Source organism: Gavialis gangeticus, unplaced genomic scaffold (genome assembly GCF_001723915.1).
Source record: "Gavialis gangeticus isolate Ggan-Ray unplaced genomic scaffold, GavGan_comp1, whole genome shotgun sequence".
Classification (NCBI taxonomy): domain Eukaryota; kingdom Metazoa; phylum Chordata; order Crocodylia; family Gavialidae; genus Gavialis; species Gavialis gangeticus.
Window position 1 is genome coordinate 86113295 of NW_017729025.1, and position 19151 is coordinate 86132445.

The 19151-nt window shown below is 43.2% G+C and overlaps 1 protein-coding gene across 1 annotated transcript in view; it reads left to right on the plus strand.

Annotated features, from left to right (window-relative positions):
* STARD9 (StAR related lipid transfer domain containing 9) overlaps positions 1-19151 on the plus strand; it is a 259017-nt gene that overhangs the window by 206386 nt on the left and 33480 nt on the right. The window contains exons 22-23 of the mRNA XM_019519085.1: positions 3634-3824; positions 16161-16641. Coding sequence (XP_019374630.1) covers positions 3634-3824; positions 16161-16641 — 672 coding nt within the window. The remainder of the gene's footprint in view (positions 1-3633; positions 3825-16160; positions 16642-19151) is intronic.

Consider the following 19151-nt stretch of genomic DNA (forward strand, 5'->3'; position numbering starts at 1 on the left):
ATTGTACCTATATTATGTAAGCAGTGGCCTTTGAATTGTATTATATCTCTGTTCTGCTTGAAGGAGCAGTGTGCAAAGAGGCTTTCAGTGTGTTAAGACTTTTTGGTGCACAGACCTTTCTCCATTTCTATATCCAATTTTTATCTTGCATTATTAAAAAGTGAAGGGAGGCAGAGGCACTGAAATAGCAGAACTGCAGCTAACATGTGTTTCCTGCCCTTTCAGCAATTTCAGGACAAAATTTCGTACCTCTGTTACAGAAATAATAGCAAGGGGTCAATAATGATAGCTGTCTATTCCCGCAATGAAGTCATAGGCAATAACAGCAATTGTGATTGTATTTTTAAATGTTACCAACAATTTTGAATCCTGTGAGTTAGAATTATTCCTTTGTGTTCTTCTGCCTTTTACCAATGTGGACCTTTCCATAGTAAAGAAGATTTGGCCAGTTGTTTTCCTGCTAAGCATACAGGCTTACACTCCTGTTGGAGAGAAGCACATAGGTTTGTCCCAATTCAGCAAAAAGAAACTCCCATATGAAAAAATGTACTAGTGCTGCTGAGGAAAACAAGCACATAGATGAATTGTTTAACTCACAATACTTACTGTCATGTAGCTGTTGCTGGAAAAACTTATCGAGCATGCTTTAGCTTATCTGTGAATAGAAGATGATTCATGCCCACCCCTGTGAAACACCTTGAGGTGTTCAGCTTAAAATGCAAAGTATAACTGTTTACTACATTAGTGTCCTTGGTTTCTGACTTCAGAATATCTGAGACCTCTAATTCCTTGGCTACATTGTGGTAAGGCTGGTTGAGAATTTATATGCCAAAAGTTCCAGTCAAGCACTAACTTGAAAAGATCAGGCGAAAACATTTTTGCTGATCTTTAGAACATGGTTTCCATGTGAAAATTATTTTTCTATATAATATAATATTTTTTCATTGTTTTAGACTTTATGAGAATGTTTTATGTGGAGTACTATTGCTAGTTATACAGGAATACGAAAGAGTTGACTTAATAGTACTTCACTCTTAAATAACACAGAGTGTTTAGAATACTAGGCCAATTATAGTCTTCCTAGAATCCCCTGAATGAAGAAATTGTCCTTTTTTTAAAAATGGAGTCCCAAAGGGAGAGAGATTAGGTAATTTACCCAAGGTCACACAGCTAATCAATGAGAAAAGTAGATTTCTCAACCAAGTCTCCTGACGTCTACACTACTGTGCCTTTGGAAGAAGAAATATCATAAGCCAATAAAAAAAATAGTTTGTGTATTGCCAGAATGTATGTGCAAGATTAAAACTAACCAGTAGTGTTATGTTTAGTATTAACCATTCCTTTTTTGCATTACTGGTTTGCACCTAGATTTCTCAGCTGAAATCAAGGCCCCTTTTGCTGGATATTGCACAGATATGAAACAGTCCTTGCTCTGAGAGATTCTGATCTAAATAAACAGGACACACATATTGTGAGAAAGGAAACAGTGTTATGGAGAGATGGTGACTTGCCTAAAATCACAGAATACATCTACAACAAATATTTTTAAAACCAGATTTTTTGTGTCACCGTCCTGTGATTTATCTTGTAGATCATGCTGTCTCTCCATTGTACTTACTTTTGAAAGTATGGACCAAGTCCTGCAGGTCCAATTCAGGTAAATCTTCTATTAAAGTCAATGGAACTTCAGCGAAACCTTTTCTGAATAAGACACTCAGAAGTCTTTTCATCTCGTCCACCTAGTTTCAGGTTCTGAGTTCTATGTCCCAAGAGTTGATGACATCACAAAAGTCAGAGAAAGAGGTCTGTTTTATGTGACGTCATCCATTTCTGAAGGTCAAATATGGACTCCTAGGAGTGTAGATTGTTCAGGGAATTGGTAAAGAGATGAGGACAACTATTCAGGCCAGATGAACAGTGAGATGGTGCTATCAGTCTACTTTCCAGTGGACCAATAACTGCCCATCCTAGAAGAACAACTACCACAATTCTTACAGGTGTTGACAGTCTTAACAGGAGGCCAAGGGCTGAACTGACATGGAGAATGTTCTTAGAAATATTTACAGGACCAAGCTGAGCCATTTTCCCAAGGTGATGTTGGAAAATTTGCACTCCTGCTGCTTCTGCTGTGCCTGCTATATCAGCAGAGGATCTCAGTTCATGAGCTCTAAATTCACATAAACATTAAAAAAACAAACAAAACTTAAATTCCAGAATCTTGAACTCTGGTCTTGTCAGGTGAATAAAAGAAATAGTAGTCATCAAAATACTGTATAAGAAGTATCACACACATATTAAAATCCTTCTTATACCACTAAAATTAATCTGAATATTCTATTTACAGATATATGTACTTAAATACCAATGCTTTCTGTATTCTATCTCTTCTGGGGGTTTTTTAGTATCTGTAGCATTTGCAGGCCTTCATTTCTTAATAGTTCATCTCCCTGTAACCAAGATGAACCCCTAAAATAGTAGAGGTCCAATCCTCTTTTCAGGTAGGTGTTCTTGGTAGTAGTAATTGTAAAAATAGATGACATTTCAGCAGTATTTCAATATGGATTGTTATTATTTTTCTTTGGAGTCTCGAGGGTCTTTCAGGTTTTGCTGTTTCATGTAAAAAGCCCCAAAACATCAATCTTAGCTACAATTTAGAAAACAATGGTTCTGATCTTTCCTAAAAAGAATATATAAAGACAGCATTTCTATGTTTACTCTTTTTCAATGACCCACACATTTTATTGGTTGAATATACAAGTAAAAGTACAGCTTACAAAAGCACAGAATTAAGCTAGATCTATTTATAAATGTTCTGAATTTGGAACTTTAAACTATTGTGCTCTTGCTGTCTAAGCAATGAAATCCTGCTCCTTCTTCCATAACTTTAATGGCTTCCCAGTATGGATCCAAATGGATCCAGGGGGGAAAAGCTTGGTTTTTGTCATGGTACCTAGTGTGCATTTATGTGTTTTGGAGCACTCTTGGGGAGCAAAACTGTTAGAAAAGTGCTTTGGTAACATTTATAATCAAAACAGTACCTACATTACAGAAGAAGCCACTTTATCTAGTGGATATGGCAAGGAACCCGAGTCTTTTCCTGACTCTGCTAGAGACTGTGTGACCTTGGGAAACTTAACCCATCAGGTTTTTTTTTGGGTCTGTAAAACAGAATAATGATACTTGTCACTGTTGTAAAGCACTTTGAAATCATCAGGTGTGAGATGCTTAACAATCTTCACTGAGTCTTGCTATATATTATTTTTATAAAATGTTCTTTTTATAGAATATAGGTTTTTTATAGGACAACATCAAACAAAATGATAATAAAAAATTCCCCTTGCTGTTAACTTTTGATGGCCAGATTTTCTGTTTTACCATGAGAAGCTTAATGTTTGCTAGGTTTTTTTGCTGATATAAGTGGGAGTGTAGCTTACTGTGACATCATACATGGCCACAATTATTTTAACACTATATGTTCCTGGCATCATTCATTAGCCACTATGTGCTTTATTTTACAAACAATTGCTTGAAATTTGTCTGATTTAAGAATCTGTCTAACATAAGAAATCTTATTTTAACAGAAAATTATTTGTTTCTTTCCTGGTTTAAAATCCTTGTCAACATTTCCAACAGCAGAGAGAGAGATTCTGTGCATGAAGAGTATGAACAGAAGCTGAGAGAACAGGAAGCTTTCCACAGGGAACAAATTCAACGACAGCAGCTCTTTGTTGAAGATTTAAAACAGCAGATCCTCTCAGGACAAATCAAAGCAGAGAGGGAACTAGAAAATGACCAAGCACTAATCAACCAGCAGATTAGAGAAAGTAAGTGTCAGTTTCTTTCTCATTTTTCTTCTGTTACTGCTTACTTTATTCACTGGCTATGTTTTCCCTTCTGTATCTTTTTGTACATTTGATGAAAGGTCTATTGCTGTTTGTTACTTTTCTCCTATAGTAGTCTTTCCTTTAAGGACAGTTACCAAACTTAGGCTAATATAGGACATAACAAGTATTTCTGTTGCATGTTGAGAGCAGCACCATTTGATCAGCTTTGGAGCTCACTGCCATGTGATGCAAAGTACTACTTGCATCATGGCACTGAGCCCATTACCTCTATAGATACTCCTTGTTGTGTTTTCTGTATTTTCTGTATCATTCCTCTGTTTGAGTTTCTTAAGCTTTCCATGTGGCAGTTAAGAATGACTTAGGATGTAAATAGATGTTGCCAAGCAAAGCAGATCAACTGCCAAGATGTGTCCCAACACAGCTGATCTGCTTCATTGGGCAAAAACATGTTTCCCATTGTCCCATCCATTGAACATGCAGGGCAGCATGTTCCCCACTTACAGAGATGCACTGCTGGGGATCTCTGGAGTATGTCTCTGTAAGAAGGGAAAGCCGGACAGGCACTGTTGCAGCTTGTGGGGCCTGATCCTGCCCAGAAATTCCCAGGGCACACAGGACCAGACCCCTGGGAGTGTGGGCAGCTCCAGACTGCCTGTGCTCCCCCGCACATAAAGCAAAGAGATGTCCACCACAAACATCCAGCACAGGTTATTACTACCTTTTATCACAGCACAAAGAAAGGCATTTGTGGTGTAACAAAGGGCATGGATATCTTTTTGCTTTTGCTTTGTTCTAGCATAAAAATTGTTATGGTACCTCAAAAGCAATGTCTGTTTCCAAATATTTGGACTGCTCTTTTTTTTCTCCTTTTTTTAATGGCCTGTCAGTTCTCTCTTAAATTTACCTTGGGAAATTGGAGGCCAAAATGGCTCTTCAAAGCCGATAAAAGTCCTGGCAAAAGGCATGAGGGAAGTTCTCTGAAGAGAATATGTTCTATATACCATCCAACACAGGTAATGCTTGCTCTTGGTGTTGTGCCCCGACAACTCGGCCAGACGTTATCTATAAAATGGCACAGACCAAATTCACACACCCCAACCAGTTTCACTCTGCACGTGACCATGGCTCAGACTGAAATCCCCTATTGCCTTGTAAGCCTAGACAGAGGAATGAAGGAAAACAGAGAGAGAGAAAAATTATAAGAAACTAATATAAAAGAGACAATTTGTTTAAAAACTTGGTCACCTCATAATCTCAGATAGGATGGGACACTAATGTTTAGGGGTGAAATCCTAGCAACAGTGAAATGAAAAGGAGTTTTGCCATTGACTTTTTGATAGGGATAGGATTTATTCGAAATGTCTGTGGTGTAACCCTTACACTACTGTTTGATTTCAAAAGTGATTAATTATTAACTTGTGTGTGTGATTTCCCCTTTTAAGCAAATACTTTTATGTCTCTGCCTTGTTCTGAACAAGAACTGTCTTGCAGTAATTGAAGAAGGTTATAATTGATTGTAGGATAAAGCTGCAGTATTATTAGTAGGACCATTAGTAGGAGCGTTGCCAGCAGATTGAGGAAAGTGATTCTTCCCCTTTATCCAGCAGTGTTGAGGCCACATCTGGAGTATTGTGTTCAGTTTTAGGCCCCCCACTACGGAAAGGATGTGGACAAATTGGAGAGTCCAGCAGAGGGCAATGAAAATGGTGAGTGGACTGGGGGACATGACTTATGAGGAGAGGCTGAGGAAACTGGGCTTGTTTAGCCTAGAGAAGAGGAGACAGAGGGGATTTAATAGCTGCCTTCAACCATCTGAAGTGGGGATCCAAAGATGATGGAGCTAATGCAGGGGTAGGCGAAATGGTGGATTTGGCCGGCAGATGGGCTCCATTTCCCAGCAGCCCCTGACTGCATCACTCCAGTCTGTTTCTATGGAGACTCCAGGAGCAGCAGGGCTGGGACAGTGCGGGGCCAGGGTTTCCGTGGAGACCATCCTGAGCAGCACTGGCAGGGTGTGCAGCCAGTGGGGAGCTGCTCTGAGGCCAGGGCCAGGATTTTGCAGCACTGATAGCGTGGTCCGGAGCTGGGGCAGAGCTGCAATCCGCTGCCTGCATGCCTCTGCCTAGGATGTGAGAGCAGCAGATTGCAGCTCTCCCCAGGCTTCAGCTTGCACTGTCAGCACTGCAAAATGCTGGTGCAGGCCCCAGCCTTGGCCTCGGCCTCGGCCCCGGCCCCGGCCCTGGCTCCCGAGCAGCTCCCTGACCAGCTATGCACCCTTACCAGTGCTGCTGAGGCTGGTCTTCATGGAAAGCTTGCCCTCATGCTGTCACAGCTCTCTGTGCTGAGGCTCTGGGGTCTCCTGGTGTATCAATGGAAACCAGCTGCAGCACAGTGTGGGCAGGGTTTTCTGGGAAATGGGACTGATCTGGCCTGCAGGTCAGACTTTGCCTGGCACTGAGCTAGACTGTTCTGAGTGGTGGCAGATGAGAGACAAGGAGCTGTTGCAGCAAGAGAAGTTTATGTTACATATTCAGGAAAAACTTTCTCACAAGGAGGGTAGTAAAGCACTGGAGCAGGTTACCCAGAGAGGTGGTGGAAAATCGATCCTTGGTGGTTTTTAAGTCCTGGCTAGATAAAACCTTGGCTGGGATGATCTAGTTGGGGCTGGTCCTGCTTTTAGCAGAGGATTGGACTAGATGACCCCCTGAGGTCCCTTCCAGCCCTCATTTTCTATAATTCTATGATTGTTATTACGTTAAGATCTTTGGTCTATTTGGAAATTCTAATGGAAGCTTTTATGGCAAAAATGCTAGGTTTCTAGCATATTGATTTACTGTTCTTCACAGACTGCATTATAATCTGTAATGAACTGCAAATGTAGCACACTGGCCAACCTAAAGAGAAACCTTTTACAGAAAAGGCTTGGTCCTCAGCAGCCACATATATGCAAGATCACTGATGTCTTTGAGCACAGTAGACTAATTCTACTGCACATTAGCACGGGTTTTGCCCGCCACGCTAATGTGCAGTAGAATTAGTCTTTTATGCATTAGTATCACCAAAAAAACATGCACTGCCACTAATGCGCAGTAGCACCAATTTTGGTACTTTAACGTAGTACCTGTAATCACAGGTACTAAACTTAATGTGCTGTTATTACTGCTCATTAATGAACGTGTTAAATGTGCCCAGTTAGATCTCAGCTAGAAATAACTGAAGTCACTAGAGGGAATATATTTTACTGATGAAACTGATCTGAGGACTGAAATCTGCCTCATTTGTCTCTAATGTAGCATTGGCACAGACTTGGAAGAACCTGGTTATATCAAACACAGAATTCAGTTTTTGGCATTGTTCATCAATTGGAATAAAAGATAATGAAGAAAATGCGACATTGAAAAAGGTCTCTTGAAAACAAAGAAATGAACAGTCTCAAGCAGAAATGCCATAGGACAAAACTTATGGGATCTGGGTTTGCTAAATGTATCAAAAGCCTTACCAAGGTGGCAAGACTAGACTAGAGTAGTGCATCTCAGACATTTAATCTTCAGATGATAGTGATAATTACGAATCTTCTACCATGGGAGGCTGTTGTTAGGGAGGGGTCAGCAAAAAGGCTGCACTGAACTTTGATTTGTAGGTACCCATATAACTTGATGGAAATAACATTTCTATCTGAAAATTGTGTACCTTGCAGCTGTTATCAATAAATGTAACATAATTCTACCTGGGAAATGCTTGTAGGAAAGAAATCCTGTATTTGACAACATTTTGCATGCAGGCAGTTTGACTGCTTGCATTAACAGTAAGTTAGCAAGGGAGAAACTAACTGAAAAGTGCTTTATAAATATCAACAAGGAAAAAACAAAGCACTAAACAGTTTTTTTAAAGTTAAATTAATTATGTTTTGAAGAGTACTGTATTGGAAAATGAATTTTGTTAGCTTTAGAAAAATTGGCAATGTAGTTATCAATCAAGAGTAAAACTCCTATATTTCATAGTTCAGTGATTGATGAACTTCAGTCTCCCAATTTAATTTTCAGACAGCAATTGAATGTTCTTAAACTATGAATAATACAGGCAGTCCTTGACTTACAACGTTGTGTTACAACGTTTCGCACTTACAGCGTTTATAAATTGACACCCAGTTTCAACTTTCTGACCTCGGTTTTGACTTTACAATGCTTGATCCCACGCCATGCCACACCAGCGAACAAGTTCGCTGTATCTCCCATCTCCCTGGAGAACATCTGTCCAAACTTCCTTGGACACTTTCTTTAAGAAAGCGGACAAAACTCTAGAAAAAACCTGCAGCTGAGACTCCTGAGAAGACTCCAGCCAATAGCCCTTCAAAAAGTCCAACCAAGAGCCTTTCAGAAAGTCCAGCAAAGTCACCTCAGAGAAGTACTTCCAAATCAATATGATTGCTATTTACAAAATAAATACATTATTGTAGCTATATTATTCATTTATAATTGATTGAGTACAACATTCTGTGTTATTTTGGGTGAAAATAGGGTATCAGGCCTTGGTTCAGGAACCAACCTCCCATTTATAATATTGTTCTCTATGAGAAAATCGGTTCTGAGTTACAATGTTTCAACTTAAGACAAGGTTTTCAGGAAATAACCGTGTCGTAAGTCTGAGGACTGCCTGTATTCTAACTTTTCCAGAGGGAAATTTTAGAATTTTGCCTTGAGGATTTCACTTCTTACTTACTTCCCTCTAGCTAGACAACCAATTAGCACTAACTCAAAATTCACACAGTATCTTTATGCCAGATGTAAGCCATAAATGAAATTAAAGAGAAAAAAGAGTTCCCTTCTTCAATAATATGTTCACTTATGCCAAGAAAAGGTGGGAGAGCTCTTAGAATCTGCTATATACTTCTATTTTTCATGTATACTTATGGTCTGCAGCCTTCCTTCCTGGGCTCTATACATCACTGATCCAGAGTCCGTTGAAATAAGTCTCACCATTATTTTCAGTAGAAGCTGAATTGGGCCCACACACCTCAGACAGCCTCTCATGTTTAGTTTCTTATTCTGTCCCTTTCCTCAGGTAGTGACTCTTATGAATGTCAACTCAGGTCAAGTGAAAAGTTCTAAAGTGGGTAAGAAACTGGCCAAAGGGGAGACAACAATGGGTAGCAGTGAAGGGGGAAGTAACAAGTAGGATGGAAGTTATCAGTGTGGTTCCTCAAAATTCAGTTTTGTGACTGATCTTGTTTAATATTTTCATTAATAATCATAGTACACATAATGGAGCATGCTGATGACATTTGCTGTTGAATCAAAGTTGGAGAGGTAGCATCCATTCAGAGGAGGAATTCTGTACCATATAGAAACACCTAAATGACCTTGAGGACTGGCAAAATAAAAATGGAAAGAAATCCAATAGTACACAATGCAAGGTTATGTACTTGGCAAATGACAGCAAAAACTTCTGCTGTAATTGAGGAGCTCATCAATAGGAAGCAGATGAGGAGGATAATACGGGTGTATTAAGTGATTACAAAATGAATGACCTGCCATTGTGATGCTGCTGTGACAGACAAGTTCAGTTATAGGATGTATCAGGAGAAGCAATTCTAGAGAGACAAGGAAGATCTAAAACCATTGTACAAGGCATTGGTAAGACCTCATCCGGAATAGCGTGTACCATTCAAGTCACCCATGTTTATGAAAAATGAACTAAAGCTGAAACAGGTGCAGATAAGGGCTACTGGGATGATCAGAAGAGTGGGAGGTCCTGAAGAGCTAAGTTTGTTCAGCCTGCCAAAGCAAAGACCAAGAAGAGATACATGCACTCTGGCACATGGCAAGATACCCTGGATGGGGTAGGGGAGTCTGGAGCCAGTACTGGGCTGGCCCCAGCAGCCATACCTGGGGTTCTGGGGGCTTCCTGGGGCTGCAGCCGAGTTGCTCCTGCCACGCAGAGCCTGGCCAGCAGCAGAGCATAGGTCTGGCTGACAAGCCTTCAGCTTTGGGTGGTGCATGCTGCTGCTGCTGCATGCACTGCTCCACTTTTTTCAGTGGCTCCCTTGTAGCGTGGAGAACAGCTGAACATGTGGCACCACGGACGTGTCTGCCATACCACATACTGGCTGGCCATGCTCATCTGGACACAGCAATCAGTTTATGAAACAAATTATGCGATGGGCATGTCTGTGATCACAGGAGACTGCACTCAATGAGGCAGGGGTTTCCTTCCAGTTCTGTTTCAAGTGAAGGTTCATTAAAAGGTAAGCTTGTGGCTCCATAACTAAAGTACTTTTTAATTTGGTAGCTGCCTTGCTAATTGCTAGAAGGGGGCTGTGCAAGGTAGGGACAGATATGGAAAGGATAAAGTAAGAGTGGTTTCCATTTTAAGAATCTTAGGGCACATCTACATGTCACCCTACAGTGATGTAGTGACACGCTACATCACCATACGTCATGCTATGGCAACGTAGGAATCATGTGAGTCTACATGTGATCAGCAGCTATGTTGCTGGAGCTGCACACTCCCCTGTTGTAATGCACTGCTATGGTAACATAGTGGTGAAATGTGACCGTGCACCATGGGCATGGTGCAGTAGGGGTAGTTACTGCATCATGCTTTTCTACTTCCCATGTAGACACACCCTTAAGCTTTTAAAGAACTCCAGCATGGATAGAATCATAGTTTCATAGATTAAGGGTCGGAAGGGACCTAGTAGATCATCTAGCCCGACCCCCCGCCAGGGCGGGAGAACAACAAAACCCCAAAACAAGAAACGGGACTCAAATGAGTCCAGCCAGGTAGGCATCAAGCCTCTTCCTAAAGACCCCCAGGGTAGGGGCCAGCACCACTTCCCTTGGAAGTTGGTTCCAGCTCCTAGCCGCCCTAACTGTGAAGTAGTTTTTGCGGATGTCCAATCTATACCTCCTCTCCATCAGCTTGTGCCCATTACTCCTTGTTATGCCAGCGGGCGCTAGGGGAAACAGCGTCTCCCCCAAACCCTTCTGGTCCCCCCTAGTGAGTCTATAGACAGTCACCAGGTCCCCCCTCAGCCTTCTCTTGTTGAGGCTGAATAGGTTCAGGTCCCGCAGTCTCTCACTGTAGGGTCTGCCCTGTTGTCCCCGGATCATGCGGGTGGCCCTCCTCTGGACCCTCTCCATGTTGTCCACATCCCTCTTGAAATGGGGCGCACAGAACTGGACACAATACTCCAGCTGTGGCCTGACCAGCGTCGCGTAGAGGGGGAGGATCACCTCCTTGGCTGTACTCGAGATGCACCTGTGGATGCACGACAAGGTCCGGTTAGCCCTGCCAACCATGACCTCGCATTGTTGGCCCACGTTCATCTTGGAGTCAATAATGACTCCAAGATCTCTTTCTGCCTCAGTGCTCTCGAGTGGGGAGTTCCCCATTGTGTAAGTCTGTGCTCTCGAGTAGGGAGTTCCCCATTGTGTAAGTAAATTCTTCCCTCCACCACACATACTCCCATAATTCACAGAGATAGGGTTCTTTTACTGTACACATATGCCATATCCATCCATGAAGAGGTCAACAGGGTGGGGAAGCAACAGTTTGGTGGTATCTCTACTGAAGTGCTGTAATTGAGTCAGTGATAGTAAAGGTGTCCTACAAAGTTAATGCCAACATTTGTTGCCATTTGAAAACTAAGGAAATTTCCATATACATAAATTTCTGCTCTGTTTTTTGTGGGGAGAGCTTGTGAAAAGGTATGTGCTACATTAAGTAGTTAACACCCAGTTCTTTACCCTTTACATCAGACATAAAAACCTCTGTCTCCTAACTTACTGACTAACTGAAACCTGCACCTGGATGAAAAGTTGTTGAAGTTGAACTCCTTGGAAAATTCTTTGTTACTGAACATAAGAAGTCAGACCAATGGTCCATCTAGCTTAGTATCCTGTCTTCAACAGTGGCAGTAGTGGATGCTTTAGAAGTAGAGCGCTGAACTGGGTATATCTAAAAGGATCTATCCCTTGTTCATTACTCTCCATAGCATCCACCATCATTGGTTTAGTGATGCAAGAAGACACATTCCTGATGGCTCTGTTTAATAGTTACTAATAGATCTATCATCTGTGAATTTGTTTAGTCCCTTTTTGAACCTGGCTCTTCTATCTGCCTCTACCACCTCCTATGGTAATGAATTCTACAAGTTAACTAAATGCTACATTAAAAAGACAACTGCCCTTGATTTTTATGTTGCTTTGCAGCTTGGTGTGTTTTCCAGAGTCCTTGGTGCAAACGTCCAGAAAGTCGGATGCAAAACACTAGCTAAAGAGAACAAAATAAACAAAATGCTATTTCTGTGTATGACTAGTCAAACAAACAAAAGATAAGTTATACTCAAGTCATTTTCATTAAGGAAGAGGAGGAGGAGAGAAGTGAAAATAAATATTTTTACTTTTAAATACTTGTAAGGCACTCAAATACCGTACTGATGGGGACCATAAATAGGTAGAGTAGCAAGAAGGTTAAAGTTGCTCAAAATATGAATACAGGCAATTTGTAGTTAAGGTGATGTCAACCTACAGGTAAAATTCAGTTCCCTTTATTTTAGGCAGTTTCACGGGCGCCATCACTCTACAACAAACTCCTCTTCATTTCTATTGTAGATCTGCCCATATCATGCACATGCACTTCCCTAATAAAAGTGCTTAGAACTGGATGCCACTTTTAGAGCAAATAGGAAATCTTTTCCAGTGCGTATTGTAACTGACAGTCAAATTGAGAAGGCATTTGGACATGATCTTTAAGGAATTAAGTTTGTGAATGGCAGGTAGTCCGTTTAAATTCTTTTACATTGTAACTTAGTAGAGAAAACTGCCTCTCCCCCACAAGCTCCCTTTGCCTTACAAACTAGCTTATCCATTTATGCCTCATGAGTGCTTTTTGCAGCTGGGGCTTCTCAGGGCTTGGACAGAAAACCTGTTTACACTGGTGTAACCTTCATTAGTTTAGTGTGCTGATAGAAATTACACCAGGATCCAGATGAGCAGCTGTCCCAGGTAGCTGCATTTAGTAGCAACTACTAGGGATCTCGCCACCAGGTATGGAAACAGACATCACTTTTGTGTCATGATAAACATTTTTATGGCAGCACAAACTGAAACAAACAGATGTCTGTACCTTTATGCCACAAACACTCAAATTTGTGGCTGCACCAGAAGGTGGTAATAAATTGGGCCACTTCATTGCAGGCCATGTTTGTCTGCTTATGCTAGGACAGCATGGGCAGCACGAAGCTGCTTGTGGTGTCCTACCGCCCTGAGGCAGGGGTGCTGTGACCTTGTACACTCCAGGAGTTCTCTGGCAGGATGGGGCCTCTCTAGCCTTGGGATCACCTGGCTCACTTTCTCACTTAACCAGATGTGTCCCTCCAGGGATGCCTCTGGGTAAGCAAGGAAAGATGGGGCTTCAAAGCACATGTCTGCAACCAAGGATTTCCAGCTTGCAGACACGCACCCTGTGCAGCAGTGATACCCATGGGACACAGGCAGGCAAAACATGTCCCATGGGCCAAATCTGACCTTCTAGATGATTTCATCTGGCCCGTGGGTGCATGCCTACCAGTTTACCGTACCTGGCCTGGTCCTGGGCAGCCCCTGTTGTGCTTGCATGGGGCCAAGCCCCACTCACCCCTGCAGAGGCAGCTCATAGTGCATTTCCACCCTTTCCCGTGGGACAGCTGTATCCCCACCCCACAGGTAGGGAAGCAGCAGTGGGCAAGGGAAGTGGTGGCAGTGACGGTAGGCTGGTGGGTGGAGGGAGAGGAAGCAGGGGACGAATGGCAGTGGGTGGGTGAGTGGGTGGAGGGAGAGGGTGTAATAGGAAGGCAGGAAAATGGCAGGGGGAAGGGCTGCAGTGGGGGTGAGGAAAATGTGTTGTACGCACAGGGAATACTTAAAACAAGTGGGAATCTTATTGGATAAGGCACAAAGCTGCATTTATTGGAATACAAAACATAAAAGGAATAAAGAACAATAAGGTTATCTGCTTCACTCATTCCCATACATACTCATTTATTCATTCATTCATACAAAAGAAACAAGCACACACATAGCTAGTTAGACAGTCCTGCAAAATTTAAGGTGTTACCAAGTTCTAAAGATGCTCAGGTCAGTCTGGTGGCCAGCCAGACTGACCATGAGGAATGGAGTCAGGGCTTCTTGTACATGCCCAAAACTCCTTCTTGCAGGTGGACAGACCCAAAGCCTTTTCTTTGTGTTCATTCTTTATAGTGATAGCTGTACAAGCCTATGGATTCCGCTGAGTCAGACGTGAAGGTCATCCTCTTTGTCCCATTGGCTGATTGGGATTCATAGGAGGTGGTCTTCTGGCTTTGCGGTCTGCAATCTTTGTGGGGATCGTTGCTTGTAGTCGTCAGCTGTCAGGGTGAAGGCATTATTTAGTAGTATTGGGTAATCCTAACTGCTGACTCAACATGGTTGCAACCTTTAACTGTTAAACCACAGAAGGATATTTTCACCTGCTACAAGAGGACTGTCTTCACATTGTCACATACCCGCATCATTTATTCTTTCATGACCTCTTTTCAAACATGCCAGACATACCACAGGCCTTACATAAACATTTTTCCTATACTAAATTTAAGTTCTAAAAGCATGAGACCAACAGGTCAAATATATTTATGCTAAGCATTAGGGAATTTAAAATAGATAGTTAATTCCATGGTTATTTAATATTTAATACAGAATAATAATGACTGATTAAAATATTATGAAAAATAAATCATAACAAGATTCATTATAAAAATAGCAATATAAAGCAATTACAGTAATTATAGCCACTGCAATACAACAAGTGGTGGTGGTCACGGGGGGTGGTGATGGCAGTGGCATGGGGGGAGTGGCGGTGGCAGCTGCAGCAGTGGTGGGCAGGTGGGAGAGGAGTGGTGGCAGCAGCAGGTGGAAATGAAGCAGCAGCTGGGTGGGTGGAAATGTGGGGCCTGCACCATTGCCCCAGGGCCAGTGGGGACCCAGGGCAAGGTGGCATGTGTGCAGAGCCTGAGCCAGTGGGGGCATGGGGGTCCACCTGGCTCCATCATGTAAGGCTCGCATACAGTTCCTGGGTTCTCTACCTGAGTCATGTGCCTCTGGGGGGAGTCCCATGTGATGAGGCCAAGCCAGCTCTGCCCCACTCCCTGCCGAGCCCCATGATCTGCACCCCCAGCTTCATTGTGTGGGGCTCCCCCTAGTGCTGCGGGGCTCTTGCATGTGAGCCCTGCATGACGGAACCAGCAGCCCAGCCACATGCAGTCCTGGGGCTCGCCAGGGCCACGTTCCGCTGGGGGACTCCACCTGCTGCTGCCACTGACTGCAGGGGCTATGCGTAATGGGGGGGGTGTTTGTAGGGGGCCCCACACACACTGCACCATACACATGGACCTACATTCCCCCTACACACACCCCCCAGCCACCCTCTCCCTCCACACAACCCACAGCCCCTCCACACACCCGCAGCCCCAGAAACCCCATACACACCCACACATCCCCATACACTACTTCACAAACCTCCCATACCCATGACACCCCCACCCCCAATATACACATGCACACATGCACACCTCCACACACACACACACACACACACATACACACAGCGCCCCCCTCAAGCCTCATACCCACCCTCCCCCACACCCCACATACACACACATCCACCCACCCTTACCACCCCACACTCCTCCATACTCCCCCACACTATACAAAAGTAAGACTTCATTTTTAGCTGTTATGCAATCATCTCTAGTTTTATCCCTGATTCTTTCAGAGACAGTTCTTCACTGGATCTGGCAAAGTTATCTGGTGTAGGGCTTTACGTTGTTTGCCAAATCGTGTTTTACACTGTCATCCATCTATGTGCTTAGTTATTAATACAGCACAATGCTAACAATAGAGTGGATGGAATATGTCCATTTTCTCTAAATCCACTGGATCAATAAATACCTTCTGTGTCCAGCAAATACAGATCAAAATACCATTACCTATTTCTTCTGTCATTTTACTGCTGCCATTCCTATGCTTCTGAGATTTTGTGCTCTGGAGAAAGAAGGGATCTTGTATTCTACCAGGGCAGCACAGGCCAGCAGCATATGGAAGTAGCAGAGAAGAGATAAATGATAAGATCCATGTTAAGTATCCTGATCCAATTTAAATGATACAAAAAAAAAGACTTTGCTGGATCCATGTACACTTGATCATTGGTCTTCAATACTGGTTTTAATTTAAGAACCAGATAAAACCAAAACAAGATGATAACATTTTTGCCTTCTTTTGCCTATTACTTTGCTTGTAGACCAGCAGTGGCTTATTAAGGAGCATAATCAACTGGTTGCACTTAAGCAGCAGCAGAGAGAATTTGGAGTGCAGACAGAGTCCAAGTCCTATGCAGAAGCCGAAGTGCAGAATACTGTTGAATTGGAAATCTGCCCTTCCCTGGTAGAACAGAACCAGAAGAGACTTGTGCAGCTGGAGCTCTTGCAGAAATACTCCTTAAAGAAAGCTGAAAGAAACATAAGGCGAAAGAAGGTCAAGTTTCAGTTGGAGAAGATTGTCAAGAAACAAAAACTACTGGAGGCTAAAAGAAAGCTAGAGCAGCTGGAAGCCAGTTGCTGGCTCAGTGAAGATAACTTGAAGCAGACTCAGACCCTGAACCAAAATGCTGCAGTAACCCCCTGGCATCATGAGTTGCAAAGGAGAAGCAAGTCACTGGGTTCAAGTTCTTTGCCACAGATAAGATGCTTATTCTGTAACTGTCACCCACCTTATATACGCAAGTAAGTAAACTTCCCCCTATGTTTTTCAAAATTTCTTCAAATGTAAGTTATATTTGCTAGATTAGTCTCAGATGATACTATAAAAACACCCCATGAGAGTATATTGGCCCAAATTTTCATAGATTTCATAAATGTTTAGGGTCAGAAAGGACCTTAGTAGATCATCGAGTCCGACTCCCTGCCCTGGGCAGGAAAGAGTGCTGGAGTCAGGTGACCCCAGTCAGGTGCTTGTCAAGTCTTCTTTTAAAGACCTCCAAGGTAGGGGAGAGTACCACCTCCCTTGGAAGCCCATTCCAGTTTTTGGTAACCCTCACCATAAAGAAGTTCTTCTTGATGTCTAATTTAAATCTGTTCTCTGTCAGTTTGTGGCTGTTGTTTCTAGTTACTCCAAGGGGTGCCCTGGGAAACAGAGCATCTCCTATTCCATGCTGTCCCCACTGACAAATTTGTAGATGGCCACCAAATCCCCTCTCAGCCTTCTCTTGCAGAGGCTGAAGAGATTGAGGTCCCTCAATTTCTCCTTGTAGGGCTTTACACCTCCAGGTCCCTAACCATTCAAGTAGCCCTCCTCTGAACCCTCTCAAGGTTTTCCACATCCCTCTTGAAGCATGCACCCAAAACTGAATGCAGTACTCCAGCTGCAGCCTTACCAGTGCTACATAGAGGAGAAGTATCACTTCCCTAGACCTGTTCGTGATGCATCTGCTAATGCGTGATAGCGTGCTTAGCTTTACTGATCACTTCATCACATTGACGACTCATGTTCATCTTGGAGTCGATTATGACTCTGATATCCCTTTCTGCTGATGTGCTGCTTAGGAAGTCATCTCCTAGTCTGTAAATGTGTTGGAGATTCCTTCTCTCAAGGTGCAGTACCTTGCACTTATCTTTGTTAAACTGCATCCTATTCTGCTCCGCCCACTTTTCCAACCTGTCCAAATCCACTTGAATCTGTTCCCTGCCTACTAGTGTGTTTAGTTTGCCCCATAATTTGGTGTTGTCTGTGAATTTAGAAAGAGTGCTTTCCAAGCCCTCATCCTTCATCTTCACTGATGAAGATATTGAACTGCACTGGTCCAAGGACTGAGCCCTAGGGGACCTCACTGCCCACATCTTTCCAGGTCAATACTGACCCATCCACCACCACTCTCTGGGTGTGTCCCTTAAGCCAATTCTCCACCCCCTTGACCATGTAATCACCTATGTCACAGCCGCTTAGTTTATTTATGAGAATGGGGTGAGACACTGTGTTGAAGGCCTTATTAAAATTCAAGTAAATGACATCAACCTTGAGTCCTGCTTCTCAGCATTTTGTGACCTGGTTGTAAAAAGGAACAAGGTTACTCAGGCAGGATCTACCTGCTCTGAACCTATTCAGAAGAGCCTGAATCTATTCAGGCTCCACAAGAGAAGGCTGAGAGGGGATCTGGTGGCTGTCTATAAACTAACCAGGGGGGACCAGCGGAAAATAGGTGAGGCTCTGTTCCCCCGGGCGCCACCTGGGATAACAAGGAATAACAGCCACAAATTGATTAAGAGCAGGTTCAGGCTTGATATCAGGAGACATTACTTTACGGTTAGGGCTGCCAGGTTCTGGAATGGGCTCCCAAGGGAGGTGATGCTCTCCCCTACCTTGGGGGGGGTGGTCTTCAAGAGGAGGTTGGGTAGATATCTGGCTGGGGCATTATGATCCCAGAACTCGTTCCTGCCCAGGGCAGGGGTCAGACTTGATGATCTGTTCAGATCCCTTCTGACCCTAGAAACTGAAACATGCTGGTTGCCCTTTAGCATTGTTTTTCCTGCTGGATTCCCACAAATATAATCCTTCATAATTTTTTCAAAGGTTTTCCCAAGGATAGAGATGAGACTAACCAGCCTATAGTTACCCTGATCCTCCTTCCTCCCCTTCTTGAAAATAGGGACCACATTGACCTTTTTCCAGTCCTCTGGGACCTGTGTTGAATGCCATGAGTGTTCAAACAGCCGTGCCAGTGGTTCTTCTATGACATTGGCCAATTCCTTCAATACCCTTAGATGAAGATCTTCTGGGCCTGCTGACTCGAACATATCCAAGTGTCCCTTCACTAGGTTGGCACTAACTGTTGGTAGGTTGGTGTCCCTCCTGTGCCTCCCTGTTGTCCAGTTGGGAGATTTGTCTTGATCCATGCTCAGGTATACAGAAGCAAAAAACTCATTGAAGGGATCAGCTTTATCCCTTTTATCTGTCCCCACTTGCCCTAGTCTGTCCTGTAGAGGTCCTATGTTATCATGCACATTCTTTTCGCTCCCTCTACACCTGAAGGACTTTTTGTTGTCTTTAATTTTTGCTGCCAGCCTGAGTTTCATTGCTGCTTTGGCCTTTCTGACTCCCTGCAAGAGCAAGCCAAGTAGGTATACTCCTCCTTGGTGGCTACCCCTTTCTTCCACAGTCTCTATACCTCCCTTTTTTTATCCCTAGGCTTTCCTGGATTTCCCTGTTTGGCCAAGAGGCTTTCTTGGCCCTTTTGCCC